Source organism: Mugil cephalus, chromosome 8 (assembly GCF_022458985.1).
Source record: "Mugil cephalus isolate CIBA_MC_2020 chromosome 8, CIBA_Mcephalus_1.1, whole genome shotgun sequence".
In the NCBI taxonomy this organism is placed as follows: Eukaryota; Metazoa; Chordata; class Actinopteri; order Mugiliformes; family Mugilidae; genus Mugil; species Mugil cephalus.
In genome coordinates this window covers 19,147,531-19,162,489 of record NC_061777.1, presented here as the reverse complement: position 1 = coordinate 19,162,489, position 14,959 = coordinate 19,147,531, and the positions used below count along the sequence as shown (strand labels likewise).

Sequence of the window (14,959 nt, the reverse complement as noted above, 5' to 3'; positions counted from 1 at the left end):
GGGGAAAAAAAAGAAGAGGAGAGAAATTCTCTCTTGATGAAAAAGGCAAGAAAATGTGTACTCTTATATATTACCTATATATCTATATATTACCAGTCGTCCATTTGCACTACTCTCTCTGCTGCTATTACTTGTGTTGATTTTTTTGTTATGTTTAAGTCTGTGCACAAGCTACTGGACATTCAAATTTCACCTTTGGGGGGTGAATAAAGTATTTTTCTATTCTATTCTTCACAGGTAAGGTATGGCTAAAATACTGCTTTGCGACACATGACAGCCATTCTTCAACTCCACCGTAATGATTACTGAGAAACCAGGCGTGCGCACATGCGAGAAATAACACAACCCATACATTATCATGTCTTAAAACTGCCAATCCAAACCATAAAGCTGGTGCGGCCAATTCTTTGGCTACTCCGTGGAGCTGTTGGGTCAAACCCAGAGGCTCCATACTAACAGCGGTACTCATTTGCATGCTCGTTAGTAATAATGCGTTGGTGAAGTGCTCTTCAGAGTGTAGTTTTCTGCTGCCTAGCCATGAAACAAGCTCTGTACTTGAAGCAAGCCTGCGACTGTGCTATTATCGAGCAGAACAGGGGCAGCAAACGGAACAAAAAGCAATCAAGACACTCATGCATGTCATTTCTGCACCGCACATATTGAAATGGTGTACTACTCCAATTAACATAAAGCCCAAGCTTTTCAAAGAAACACTTAACACTCTTAATAAAGCTCTCCACTGATTTCACAAAACACTGGTTTTCAAAGAGGGGAGTCTAGCATGTAATCGCTCATTAATAAAAGGTTTGGTTTGCATGATTAATCTGCAAGTATATTCTATAATTTATATATATTTTTTAAGCATTTGCATTGAGACAGCAGCACAACGGTGTTAACTGAAGATACTGTCTCAGATTTCCGTGTTAAGTCTAGACAGATAGAGAACTGACACCACGTAAGCCGACTGAGGACAGCTGCTGTCCTTGCGCTTCCCTCCCCACTGCTCTAACACAGGTGCAAACACACCTGGTGGTCCCTCTAAGGAAACCCTAAGCTGCCTTTTACTGGCACGGGTAGATCGGCCCTGAAAGACAAGCAAGTGCACAAAAATATGATGACAGATGTATGCACACATTTTTGGTATGGAATACGGCGCAACCGCACCTGGTGTCCCAGCCCCCACTATAGTGAAAAAATATAAATATGCATGTAAACACACTTCTGAGGCGGTCGTGTCAACAAAACCGAGACAATAACTGAAGCAAAAGAACTATATATGTATACACGTGTCTATAACAGAAGAATAAATCTGGCTCCACACCTGAGTCACTGGGCAGGACCTCCACGCTCCAGGCCTCGCTTGTGGTCTCTGATATGGTGGAGCCGTAGGGGTCCAGGAGAACTGAACCCGAGCCAGGAAGACACAGCAGGCTGCCAAGCATGTTCTCTGCAGCTGCCCCTGAGAACAGAGAAAGGGAGGGACAAAGAGTTAACCTCCTTCAGAAGGGTTTGTTTAGGAAAGCGGGGCACCGGCGACAAGTCACCTTTACTCACCTCTACAGTTTTGAAATCATAAATTATTCAGATTTTAAATATGAACAACTTTTTTTTTGTACACATGTTCACATTAAAGTAAATAATGGTGTATTTTCCCACAAACTCTTCTATCAATTAGTTTTTCAATTAACTGTTTACTCTGTATGACTGAAAAATGACACATATTATTTCGCATTAAGAGTTAAAAGGGTCATCTTCAATTTTCTGGTTAAACAGTTAAAACTTCCCAATATTCAATTCATAATGGAAAACAATGTTCACATGTGAGTAGCTAGAATAACTTTAAAATGATCACTTTATAAAGTATTTTCTACATCCATTACGTGAAAGTTACTGTGTAACACTGTTGCATCACTTTTATAGTTTCAGGTGTGACTTTCAGGCAACACGGTCATACGGCCTGAGGTAAGCAAAAACACTCCATAAACTTTGAAGAACGTGGGTTCAGAGACAGTGAGCTTTGCACGCAGAGAGGTCACGTGGCTTTCCTGCTGGGACCCGCAGGCGCATTCACCACTGCGCCAGAGGTGAGAGGTTAATGGTAATATCTCACCCCGCTACGGCCTCCGGGGCCGTGACTTTGAGCTGTTGATTAAGCCTTGCATTACTCACAACCAAATTACTGATTTGTCCACCCTCCCACAAAGTGCTCGGCGCAGTCTCCATTTGGGAAGCCGTGGCCTAACAAGGCGGAAGAATGCAGAGGAGCTAGCAGGTGTGAGTGGGAGACACTGTCCAAGGCTCACGACCAAAAAGTCAACCTGTGGTAGCGGCACCCCCTCCCCGGTACGAGATGCTTCCACTTCATGGCGCACACACGCCATGGGCTCGCGTGCGTGCCAGCACCCAGGCAACAGTGTGTACCGCTGTTGGCGGGGGCAGGCCTCTCATTGGCAGTGGGAGAGCTCTACCCCGCTGTCCGTGTTTACAGTCTTCAAGGTAGGGGCGCAGAGTACTTGTCTTTCAGGTGGATGATTAAATGAGTGGCACAACAAGAAGTGAAACAATTAGAATTTCTGCCTCATTATCATGGTAATCTTATCAGTGGGATAATGAGGTATTAATGGATATTTAATGTGCATCTCATAACCCAATCCCTTGGAGAAAACACATAAGGAAATCGCTGTAAATTCACTTAATGATGGAAAAGTCCCCCAACGCCATATTCGGAAGAATGAAAAATGGTGGATGCAAATGAGAAGGAACCAAGGTCAATAAGACTGCGGGGACTGAGTGAATGTCAGAGAGAGGGAGAGAGAAGGATAGAAAGAGACTTGGGCAAGGGGAAGGAAGACTGAGGAAAGGGGGCGTGAATGACATGAAGACACAAACATGGTGTCTACAGTTGGTTTCACATAAGAATAATGTGATATTGCCCAACTGGTTTTATTGTTGTGTGCAGAGCACTGACATGCATTCCACAGTGTGTTGTTTATTTTTTTAGTTTTAGTCATTGCTGCTGGGATAGAGCAAAGTAATTTGTCAAATCCTTTCGTTTTTATCAAATATGTTCACTCCACTACCCTATCTGATGAAAAGAAAAATACATTTGTTTTTAATAATATTTAGTAGCTAATTTAGAAAGAAAATTCAAATTATAAAAAAAAAAAAATCATAAAATATAACATTACTAGGTTCTTCCTGGGGTCTGAGAATTAAATGTGAATGTTACTGTTTATTCATGCAGAAACCCAGATAGTATTTGAAACAGCCTTTGTTTATAGTAAGATAGGACATTTTATTGCAGCGTTAGCACTAAATTTACAAAAAAAATAAAAAAAATACAATAAAAATAGCTGTAAAAACAGAGTGCTCAAAAGCCTAGAAGAAACACAAGGCCATTACATTATTACTTTCACAAAGTCTGGGGAGCAAAATAACTTGGGATGAAGGGCACTGAAATGTAATTCACTTTATTTCTTAAGTCAAGCTGAACTGGTGCATTTGCCTGCAGAAGCTGAGCTGAACACAAAATGTGCCTTTTGTTGCCATTACACCCACACACCACAAGGTGATGACATTTCCCCACGTTCTACAAATTCACCTCATAAGGAGAGCAGTGATCACAGAGGCTGCGTGCATGCGTTCATTTTGCTCACCAACGCAGGGAGCAAACACATTCAAACACCGTTAAAGTCCTACCTGCTATCTCCTGCAGCCGATCTTCATCCATGTTTGGGTCAAAGTCACTGCCAAGTACGTCAGTGCTCCAGGTTTCGCTGACTGTCTCCGAGATGTCCCGATCATCTGTCAGGCCCATCATATCTCTGATCTCAAACTTGCGCAGTTTGTCATCCAGGTTGTCCTGTGTGGTGGCTGAAGGAGACACACCCTATGTTCAGATCCTCTTTCATCTACAGTCTTACTGGTCTTCAATTTGCAGGTAGTTTTAGCAGCTTTTCCAAGTACATAGACATACCCTGTTCATGCTCCAAAAGCTGTAAAGCCTCCACCCCATTGCTCCCTGATGGTCCAGCTCCAAGCTCAGAAACAGACTCTCCTTCCAGGTCCAGTGATGAGACGGAGTTAGAACGATTGGACGGACCTGAGGTAAAAAGTGAAAACATATGCAAGGTAATAAGGTCAGAGAGTTGGTAGTTTAATCAGATGAACTACAGCACTGATTAGCATAAACCTCCTCCACAATCAAAGCTGAAATGAGGGCACCTGGGGGCTCGTTGGGTTTCTCAAAAACCTCAAGTGTCAAGGACTTGTTAATTTAATACGTTTTAGCTTTATGTGTCATCAGATTGCAGACTGACCCTCTGAGATTCCTTCCAAGTTGTCACTGCAGAGAGAGAAGCGCAAGGTTTTGTCTGGTTTACCATGCAGCTTGGTATCATCAGCATGGCTATCGCCCTGTGCTCCATCAGCCAGCTGAAGGTTTAAAACCTAGGGACCAACAGAGAGGGGGCAGGGTATAAATACAAAAAAAAAAAATTGGTCACTAAAATTGACTTCTTCATTCAAAAAAATTACATTTGGATTAGTGAGTTTGTTTTATACGAGATACAGGGCTCATACAACTACATGACATTACAAGCACACACAAAAAGGCATACTCCACATTTATCATCGCATTTATCACATCATGTCTCCTCCAAATGAGTGCATTAATTCAATTCATATTACCTCATTCTCTGACATCATGCCAGGGACTGTCTGAGGACCAGTTCCCAGTGAAATCACCAGCACATCCTCTGGCATCAGCTCCTGGATGGACTCTTGGGAGCTGGCCTCTGCCTCCCCCTCCTGGGCTATGTTGGTACGGCTGCGGCTCCGAGCAGCTGCTAGTTGGTCAGTTACAGTGAATAGGGGAGGGTGCAAGTGTTATTTTTTTTCTTCCTTAATATAAATCCAAAAAAAAAAAACAAAAAAACAACAACCATCACAAAAACTGTACTTGTGAAAATGAGCAATACTGATCCAAGGCTGGAAAACAGACTCTCATATTGCATTTCATATCAATGCGTTGCCATTATCTGCGATCCATAATTGATGAGAAGTACATTATGGAGAGTTTATTAGTGAATGTTTGGGCTGAAGTGAAAGTGAGCACATTGCCTTCATCAGTTTACAAAGAAAATATCAAAACCTTTACCTCTAAGAAGCAACACATTGGTATGACATTAAATATGAGTTTCTATAATATCTAGAGGTACATACTGTAGTTTAGTTACAAAAATAAAGGATGATTTTTCCTTTAATTTATTTTTTTAAGTTAAACAAAATATTATTCTTCTGAGAATGATATTATGTTTAACTGTACATATAAGTTGTTTAATCGGCATCAGACACACACAGAAGCGCACACAACTTTGCTTGTCATGTCAATGAATAACAAAAGCAGATTTTCAGCCGTTTTATCCAAGAGACTCCTTTGTTTGTTTTTCATCACAGTGCTACATTTTATGATGTCGAATAGAATTACTAACGTGTAACAATTCATTGTTGCCATTGTAGTGTGCGTTCAGGAAATAGAGGGTATGCATGTGACGTCACAGCAAGCCAAGCCTACGTGGTTACAGTCACTGAGTGGCAAAAAGTGACGGCTGAACATGGAGATTAGCAGCATTAGTTTGAATCACAGAAAAGAAAAGAAGTAACTGGATCGCTGCATTACGAAGAAACAGGAATCCAGACACCGAATTCTGGTGTTGTGATTCACATTTAGTGTCAGGTTATATTAATTTGTGCTGTATTTTCTGATGAAGGGCTGTCAGATAAGTTTGTTGAAGTTTTTGTTTTGGCGTAGTTACGGTCAACAGTAACTCAGTTCCAACAACAAATAACAATAAAATAATAAACGGAATATTTGTCATCACTCCTCATCATTATTTTTTAATGTCCGGTTGGACACTACAGTATTTCATGGCCAACATTACTTCTCAGTAGAGCTCTTAGCGTTAGCATCTTTTATTCAGCTATATTTATCATGACTGAAATGACCTAATTTGATCTGATACTCCACATTTTTCCCAGTCTTGCTACATTTACTGATACATTTTACTGTGTTTGTGCCACTCAGGGGGGCACGCCCCCCAGCGGGCGTGGCTGCAAGCGACAGTGATGTCACTGGATACCCTCTGTACCTGCTTTCATAGTTTTAGGGACAGAAAAGGCAGGCCTACCAAAATAAAGAACTTAAGAAGCACAAGACGTTCATACTACTTTAAGGTCTGATATATTTCAGAGACAGTTATTTATTGTGGCTTCAATGTATAATGTACACATTTATCAGCCATTACATTATGACCTCTGACAGGTTAACTGAGTAACACTGAGTATGTTTACATGTATGTGAAAAAAACTAAAACACAAATTACTGCCTTAATCCAACTTTAACCGGACAATTTAAGTGCATGTAAAAACGCTACTGACTACTGACTAATATCGGAGTTCTCTATATCTGACTACGACACCAAGACAATGTGATTTTAACTGGCATGCATCTATCTTAATTGGACTTTAACTGGACAACGCGTGTGCGCATGTTCCACAACCACTGCACTGGTGTATGACCCAGGAAGAAAAACATCCATGAAAACCAGTCGCAGAAGAAGAAGGTAAACAGAGCCAGTAGAAGAACGACCTGAGGGATAGCACCATCTTATGTGCACAAAAGTAGCGCGAACATTATGTACAAGATTAAAAAACTGTACTACTATCCATCAGATTGCTGTTTTAAATGCCGGTATGCCGCATTAGACTCCAGTTGTTTATTATATCAGGCATTAAGTCAACCAGGTAGGAGGCTGTATTAACCCGCTGACAACACACATATCGCCACCTAGTGTGTAGGAGGAGGACATGTTCCCGTCAATAATTTGATTTTCTCCATTGTATGTAATCTGGGACAAGGACCGCTTTCAGAAAAGTTGAATTTCGAGCACAACCTGATTAAGCTGTGCATGTAAATGCACCTACTGATAATCTTGTTATCATGACACCTGTCAGTGTCTGGGCTTTTATTAGGCAGCAAGGTAAATATTTTGTCCTTTTATCCTCTTCAATAATCCTAGTTGAGTTTTAAACTTTGTCTTCTAATCACTCAGTCTTGATATCATCACTACCAACTACACAAACCCCCTTTATCCCTTTATTCAGGCACAAAAGAGGGATGGATGGATTTTTTCCCCCACTCTACCTGGTAATGAATAGCCGTATTCCGCTGAATGAGAAAGCAAAAAGGGGAAACTTAGAAGAAAAACAATGCAAGTGGAAAAGCATCTTAGTGAGCAGGTAATGAGTCAAAGCACTACACAAGGCAAAGCAGGGATAGTGAGAGCACATGGACAACAGCAGTGCTTGGTTAACAGTGTTAGTGCTGAGGTAGCATGGATACCGTGTGATGTGATGAGTGTTATCTAGCACGTAGCTGGGTGAAACTATGAATACAAGGGTTAAGTGCTCTGCAGCTCTAACACAACTAACAGGCTACCCACCAAAAGGGGTTACTAATGGAATGTGAGCAGACAGAGTGGTGGTTGTGGGGTCCCAGGAAGTTATAGCGGCTAAGTGTTGTCCTGGTCATTCAGTGGCAGCACAGGAGGAAAGGAGAAGGACAAGATAGGATGTTGGACATTGAATACAGAGTATATCTCAGATTCCAAAGTAGTTCAAATATCAAGTTGTGTATAGAAATGTCATATATCAGAGAAGAAAGTACAATTGGTTGGTTTCTAATTAAGGGGGTGTTGCTATAGTATCATTTGTCTTGGAAATGCTAATGAAAGTAATCTATGCATCTTTTACATCCATTCCAATTAAAATTTGTTCATTTATATTTGGTAATTTAATTGGTTGTCATTTCTGTAATTGAGCCTCAATCCAGGCCATGCTAATTAGCTTTATAACAAGATGAGAAGAAGCTCATTAGCTTCCTATAGGACACAGTATTTCACCACTCAAATGTGCTTGTGTTTTTTGCTTCTCATTAGACAAAATATTACACTTCTACATTATGCTTCTTGTTTCAAATTGTAATATCTCTACGGAGCAAAGTATCTTTCAGATCATCGTATCAGGAAATTACAAGGGGTTGCATCATTTTGAACACATCAGTGGTACAAAACTGTGGCAGGAAGACTGAGAGTTAGAAGCAGTGGAGGAAGGTACCTATGGGTAGTCTGTTCTTCTTGTTGGCAGGAGTGGTTGCTGGGGAGAGCTGAGGGGTGTTGGAAGGAGTTAGCTCCAGACTGTTGCTCTTCACAGTTCGGGACTGGGGCACATTGGCTAGCAGGGTCTCCAAGGCCATGTGCTCCTCCTCTCGAAGGTGGTCCCCTGCCATCACACTCCGAACAAAGTCCACCTGTGTAGGACAGACATTTTTATTATAATGTTATTTTCAGGAAAATCAATGCTTGAATGCGTAAATTTATTTTGAAGAAGAGTGTGAGACAGGTTTTCACTTGCCAGGTTTGTGCTCTGTGTGAATTTAGACTAGATCAGATGTGGGATTATACATGGCATGAAAGTGGCTTTAGTACTGTTTTCATACATAAATAAACCAACAGGCATTTAAGCTGCCTCATGTTTTGTGTAAACACTGTAACACATTAACCCCATCAGGTCATGTTGGTGGTCTAATAAGTTATGATTAAACAAAACAAGTAAGATTTCTTAAGGTCAGCAACACTCTTCTAAAGAATGGCAAAACATATCCATTCACTCTTACCCAATAAACTTGTAAATTGAACTTCAGAATGAGACAAAAGGTTAATAAGAAAATACAGGATGTGCCATATGAAAAACTGAAATGAGAAATGATCACATGAATACCAAAAGATGACGTGGATGATGTGAAGTACCAAGTGTTTCCCACAAAGATTTGTAGTGTTCAGCATATTTTTGTTTAGTGCCACAGACCACATGCATGAACTTAACATTTGCACATTTTTCTTTGCTCTGATGCAGCGGAGACAATAAATGTGACATTCAAATAGCATTAATGTGTACATTCTGATATCAACTGAAAAATAGCCTACCAGTGCAAGTAGCTGATTATGTGTAATATAGACTGCAGTCCTACTGAGTCCTTCAAGGAGGTTCATTGAGGACATGGGTGGAGTCTCAACTGCTCGTCCTCCAATCACCACATCCAGAAAGGCAGCAACACAACTCTGCCAAACAGAGACAATTTGACTTAGTAAAGGGACAAATATCAGGTACTTGGGCTAGAATTACGCAAATACTTTACTCTGATTAAACACACCTTATCAAACTTAGACAAACTGCTTTTCCGCCTTGGGTCTGCATCATCATCAGTCATAGCCAACTGCTGCAAAAGCTGCCCCACCTGTGTAACAAAAAATAATGCGACATCAATCAAGACTTGAATGTCTTACGTATGTTACGTTAAAAAGAACAAAAAAAAACTTGCTACATCACTCACCTGCATTAAATTGAAGCGAGCCACTTCATTGATGGGGGCGTCTGAGATAATACCATACTGCTCTGGGTTGACTATAGCTGGGCAAATGAAGCACGTCAGCAGCAGGTCCGTACACATGGTGCGCACCTCACCAACCTCAAGACGCTCCACACACGACAGAGTCTTGTACATCTGGGACACGATCCAGCGCAGGCTGTGAGGAAAGCAGTAGGTGTTCTGCTTCAAGTAACCAATAAACTTGTTGACCAGAGCTACCAGCTTGGCTTCGTTCGCCTCCACAGCTGCCTGCACCCTTTGCTTGTAGCCCTCGGAGCCTTTCTCTCCGAAGCGTTCCTGCTGGGCTGGGGTGAGGCGCTCCGTCACCTTGGCTGGGTCGGTCTCCAAGTGGTCCTCATCTTCCACCAGCAGCTGCATAATGGGTTCATGAAGGGTGGCAGTGAGGAAGAGCTTGGCTGAGTACAGGCCTTCGGAGAAGAGCTTGAAAAGAATGCTGAAGGCGCAGGTCCCTCGTCGGAGTAGCCGGCGAGGGTTGTCGCTCTCCTTCAGCTCAAACTCCACCAGGTAGCGCAACACCTGGGAATTGGTGAGAAGAAGAAAAAGCATAAACCAGATTAAACCCTCTCATCTTACTGAGAGCATAGTAAACCGTTTTTTCAAAATGAGAAAGGTAAAATTTCTGACCTGTAGCAGGTAACTCTCATCCTCCTGCATGATACAGTTGCCATAAAGTGAGGTGAAGACTGTGTGGATGACGCCCTGGGTGGGCTCCTGGTTTAGCCTTTCTCCCGCCACCAGGCAGGACGCAACCAGTCTGGGATTCTCCCTCAACCTGGCCAAGAACTCACCATAGATGGTCTCCTGGAAGCCCAGAGTCTTGTACCCATCAACAAACTGTGTATCTTCCAGCATTTTGGCATGTTGGCAGCATTCAGCTGGAGAAGCCTCCGCACTATGGAACAGAGTTGTTTCAGTACAAATACACATCATATAAAATCTTGGATTCTTCTTGGACCAACAGAGGCTTTTACTTTACAATTCTTTCTCACCAACAAAAGCATATGTCACTAAAAGAATATAACTTAACGTAGTAGTCAACGAAGTAGTCAAAACACACCAGACATCGAGTGCTTAGGCATTTGAAATAGAAATAAAAACTGTAAAATTACTATTACTAAAATATTGTTTCTACCACCAGACATTACTTTGGCACATTTGCTTTGTGCTTTCTGGAGTACAATAGAAAATAGGAAAACAACTGCAAATAACAGGAAATGTTAACTTTCAAAACTTCCCTTAAAACAAATTGTTTGTCTTGTGTCTATCAATTCAACAGACATGTTACGTACTGTTAAGACCTGAGCAATGTGATAACAAGTGGGCAGTTTTCAGTATCTGCATCTCCACATGTGTCTCCACATGAGACCCCAGCCAGCCCTTCAGATATGATCTAATTTTTGCGTTCTGTATACAAACAAACTCAACTATCATCTGGGGCACAGCAGAATATTTTAACAGCTACTGTCTCCAATGGATTTCTACCACTGTATCAGAACCATGAACAGCACTGTTGTTTCTGTTATCCTTGATGTAACTCTTTTTTTTTTTATTTGAGACCTGTGCAAAAGTTGGCAGCTTCCATATGCACCGTGATCTCAGATACTAAAGGTAAATAAAGAACTCCACACTTCTCTATACATCACCATCACTGCATCAATAATTAACTCGTACCAACAGGTTATTTAATGACAGAATGACACTTGTGCACTCATATATTAACTATTGTTCAGATTTATTAGAGTAGATAGAGTATTTTAATTAATGACGTCCTTTTCAGGTCATCGTTTATAATAGTGGTTGACTGTTTTTTCCTGAATGAAGCACTCCTGTTGAGTTTGACCCAGGGCACTTTGTGTGTTATCAAAGGAATGCGGTCAAATGTGACCCATACCACCTCCAAATGTGGTCAGAGACTGGATCTCCCAAATATGTCATGGGTTGTTTACACCTGGACATTACGCCGGTTACTTGTGATCAGATTCCCCAGAACAGGTGACACTGTGAGGTCTAAGTGGTGCCTTAGAGAGTGATTCCTATTCAAGATTGAGAATGAATCACGATAATAGGTCTGACCTGGTAAGAATGAGACGGTCAAGGTTGATCCTCTGCTGCTTGGCGATCCATGCAGCGCGGTACAGCCTCTCAGCTGTCTTCAGCACATCACTGTTGAGCCTCTGAATCAGCTGCTTCTCTGACGCCACATACAGCCGCTCCTGCTTCAAGTGGTGGGCCAGAGTGTGGATGTCTGGCTTCACCATCTTCACCAGCTCACACAGGCAGATGGGTCAGTGACTGAGGAACAAAAAGGGCAAGATGGAATGGAAACAGGTAAATGAGGTGAATATATGGAACCGAAACAAAGAGAAAGCCCAAATAACCTTTTATTAAATGTCACATTAACGAGAAAAGGGTTTCTTCAGTCAGCTGTGTTGACGGCTGCACAAATTTCACAAAAAAATAACGATAAAAATGGTACTAGAGGTGCTTTGTCAAGTCTGAGAAAACAACCGATGAGCAAATCATGAGGGTTGCTTTAACCGATTTACTGATCTGTTGACCTTTTTGGGCTTTGGGCCGTCATTCTGCTTGAACAATATAATATATAATATAATATAATTTAAACAAAAAGGGTTCAATGAAATTCTACTGGTAGCTACTAGGGTCAGGTATCGCTACTGATTTCTAAGGGTGGGTACCAAACTGGTACTTTTAAATCTTGAGGTGACGGTGCTTCAAGAATAGAAAACATACAACAAAACTTTGTCCAAAAACGGTGCATTTTCATTTTGAAGGAATTTTGTGATGTGCAAGTTGAACAGAATATTAACCAATATAAAATAAAATTCCCCTCCCTTGCACAATATCACCTTTGAGCTACTGCAGGTTGCGCAGTCTGCATCTTTTGAGGTGAAGCACAGCTAGACTTTTGACCGATGCCACAGGTGAGATCGGCAGAGCAATAGAGCTAAGGGAGCGGTAATTACAAAAATTCAGAGGCACCAAAAGGAAGCACCAAAATCTGCAATGCTTTTTGGTCTGGTTACTACCATTTGCACCGATGCCATTATGGTACAGAGTATCAGTGCCCATCCCTACCGATTTCCTGAATCCATTTGATTCCATTTCACAAGGTCCCAATTTGATTTAATTCACTTAAAGTTATTTCAGTTTTGAAAGGAATGCTTTGGAGATTTGCAGTAATTCCCCCAATATTTCCTGTTGATACATCTTGCATGTCTGTGCTTTTGCTCAGCTCGTCCCTGTCGTCATACTTTAAATCCAAAATGCTGCCACACATCAGATCTCAGGCATGCTCTCTAGGGCCGGGTGTTAAACCGGTTCATACTATGGTTATGATATGAATTTTTAATATATCAGTGCATATCGGTGTATTTTATTACACAGCGTTCGGAGCACTGTGCCGCAAAACACTGATTCAGATGGGACCATTTTCAATGTAGCGCTTCTAAACACGCATGGTGCGACTGTGTCACAGCGAGGCGTGGTGAAGATGGAAAGGTGCCAAAATTATGATCGACAAGACCATGAAGACATTGAAGAACTTGCGTCAAAAAATATGCCGTGTTGGTTTTTGTTAGTTTTTTTTTTGGTTTTAAAAAATGTGATATTGACCACACAAAAAAACAACAAAAATTTTTTTTTTGCGAGTGTTGTCGGGCTAAAGCTGCAGTGCAAACACGGGGCCATGCAAACCTATTATACTACTAGATAATAAAATGGTCCATCCTTAGCCAATCTGCTACGTTAATTAAACGTTAAAAAACTAGTATAAAATGTTGTGAACAACTGATTATGCATGACAAAAAAATACCGTGATATATCATTATACTGTCAGAATTTTGAAAAATACAGTGATATACATTTTTGGTGACACCACCCAGGAACAGTCCTCTCTGAGTTTTAGCCTCAGTCATGGTTTGGATCTCCCTCACTTAGACTTAGACAGACTTTAATGATGCACAAGGGAAATTACTTTGTCACCGTAGCTTTGTTGCACATAAAAGTGAACACAAGAAAGATAAAATAAACTGAGATTAGATTTAAAATAAAATTAAAATAAAAAGTGTAATCAAAAAATGTATAGAATTAGCATTATGAAAAAATATACAAAAATAGTTGGCAAAAACAGTGTCCGACACGGTTGTTTTTGTCAGCTGCATAGCGACAGCGGCATGGATCATGTCATCGCATAGTGTTTCTCGTCAATGGGCAGAGTGGCCAGATGTCGTTGTGCAGTTTCGCACACGTTACTCATGTGGAGCCAGACTCACAAGAGAGCGGTGACATTTCACACAAGAGGATACAGGAAAAAGCAAGTCCCCTCTCAAAAAAAAAAGATTACCCAATTTTTTCCCCAGCAGTAGCTTCCTATTCAATCATCCTTGAATGACTGAATTGAAATACCCCATTCAGCTTCAATACAACAGCCAGCAAATAATATTTCACAAGGAGACACAAATCCAAGAGCATGAAACTGCTATTTGTAGTCTGCTTTCAGTCAGTGTTTATAGTTTTCAGGAAGTGACAACAATGCAGTTGGACTAACAACCATGTGTGACTCAATGGAGCCACAGAATCAGCATTGTGGACTAATAATATTCAGCATTATCTGTACAGTAGGTCAACTAGTCTTCCCATGCGCTTGAATTACTATCTTACAATTAATATTCATCCGAGTTATCCTGCATTTAGAAATAAGTACACTCAAACTAAAAGCAGAAAATAGTTCCCTCTTCTCTAAATGTTTGGTTGAACACTGGCTCACGCGTGACGGCCACATCATGCAAGGGAAGTGGTCATTTGCATTCAGCGCGCTTCACACACGCTGGCCCAGTGACAACAGCGAAAGCACGCCGCTTTACAAGCTTCAGGAGACGCCGCACAGCACAAATGCAAATCACTCTTCCTTTTCCAGATATTCACCGCCAAAATATACAATCCAAGCCGAGTGTGTGCAATTTAAATGATTTCTTGGTGAATCCTTTCCACAAGAGCCCCTTTGTGGTCGCTCGCTAACACAGAAAACACAGATTTAACAGCAGAATTAGGGATCCAAGAGGAAAATTAGACTAGACTGGAGAAAACAGCCTCAGAGCGGGAATGACTGCAAGGCTGTGTCTTTGCTCATAAGCTAACAGACAACCAGGACGTTAGAGTTGATGTGCCTGACAAATCAATTTGGTTATGCAGATTTAAACATATAATGAAAGGCTCTGCATTGAAGTCCTCTGGGAAACCAAGAATAAAAAACAGGATTACTGAATTCCAACTGCTGTGCAGGACTACTGACGTTACTGTAGTTTAGTGGTAAAACACAACTCTTACACATATTTAGCATATTCCTTTATGGATTGGGCAGACAATGCATACGTGTTGTGTTTTACAAAATATTCAGCCGCTTCTTGTGATGTGAGAAATGTAAAATCACAG

At 41.2% G+C, this 14,959-nt stretch overlaps 1 protein-coding gene across 6 annotated transcripts in view; it reads right to left on the bottom strand.

Moving 5' to 3' along the window:
- The window catches only part of gapvd1 (GTPase activating protein and VPS9 domains 1), a 31,301-nt gene that overhangs the window by 11,592 nt on the left and 4,750 nt on the right, over window positions 1-14,959 (bottom strand). For 2 of the 6 annotated variants that reach the window (XM_047591680.1, XM_047591682.1), the window contains exons 2-13: window positions 11,582-11,800; window positions 10,133-10,400; window positions 9,452-10,024; window positions 9,272-9,355; window positions 9,045-9,179; window positions 8,176-8,368; window positions 7,503-7,583; window positions 4,690-4,847; window positions 4,320-4,449; window positions 3,977-4,102; window positions 3,700-3,873; window positions 1,322-1,459 (exon numbers count right to left, since the gene is read on the bottom strand). In XM_047591680.1, the coding sequence (XP_047447636.1) occupies window positions 1,322-1,459; window positions 3,700-3,873; window positions 3,977-4,102; window positions 4,320-4,449; window positions 4,690-4,847; window positions 7,503-7,583; window positions 8,176-8,368; window positions 9,045-9,179; window positions 9,272-9,355; window positions 9,452-10,024; window positions 10,133-10,400; window positions 11,582-11,766 (2,245 nt within the window). In that variant the 5' untranslated portion in view covers window positions 11,767-11,800. Of the gene's footprint in view, window positions 1-1,321; window positions 1,460-3,699; window positions 3,874-3,976; window positions 4,103-4,319; window positions 4,450-4,689; window positions 4,857-7,502; window positions 7,584-8,175; window positions 8,369-9,044; window positions 9,180-9,271; window positions 9,356-9,451; window positions 10,025-10,132; window positions 10,401-11,581; window positions 11,801-14,959 lie in introns of all 6 variants that reach the window. The other 4 variants (XM_047591681.1, XM_047591683.1, XM_047591684.1 and 1 more) reach the window with 3 other exon arrangements.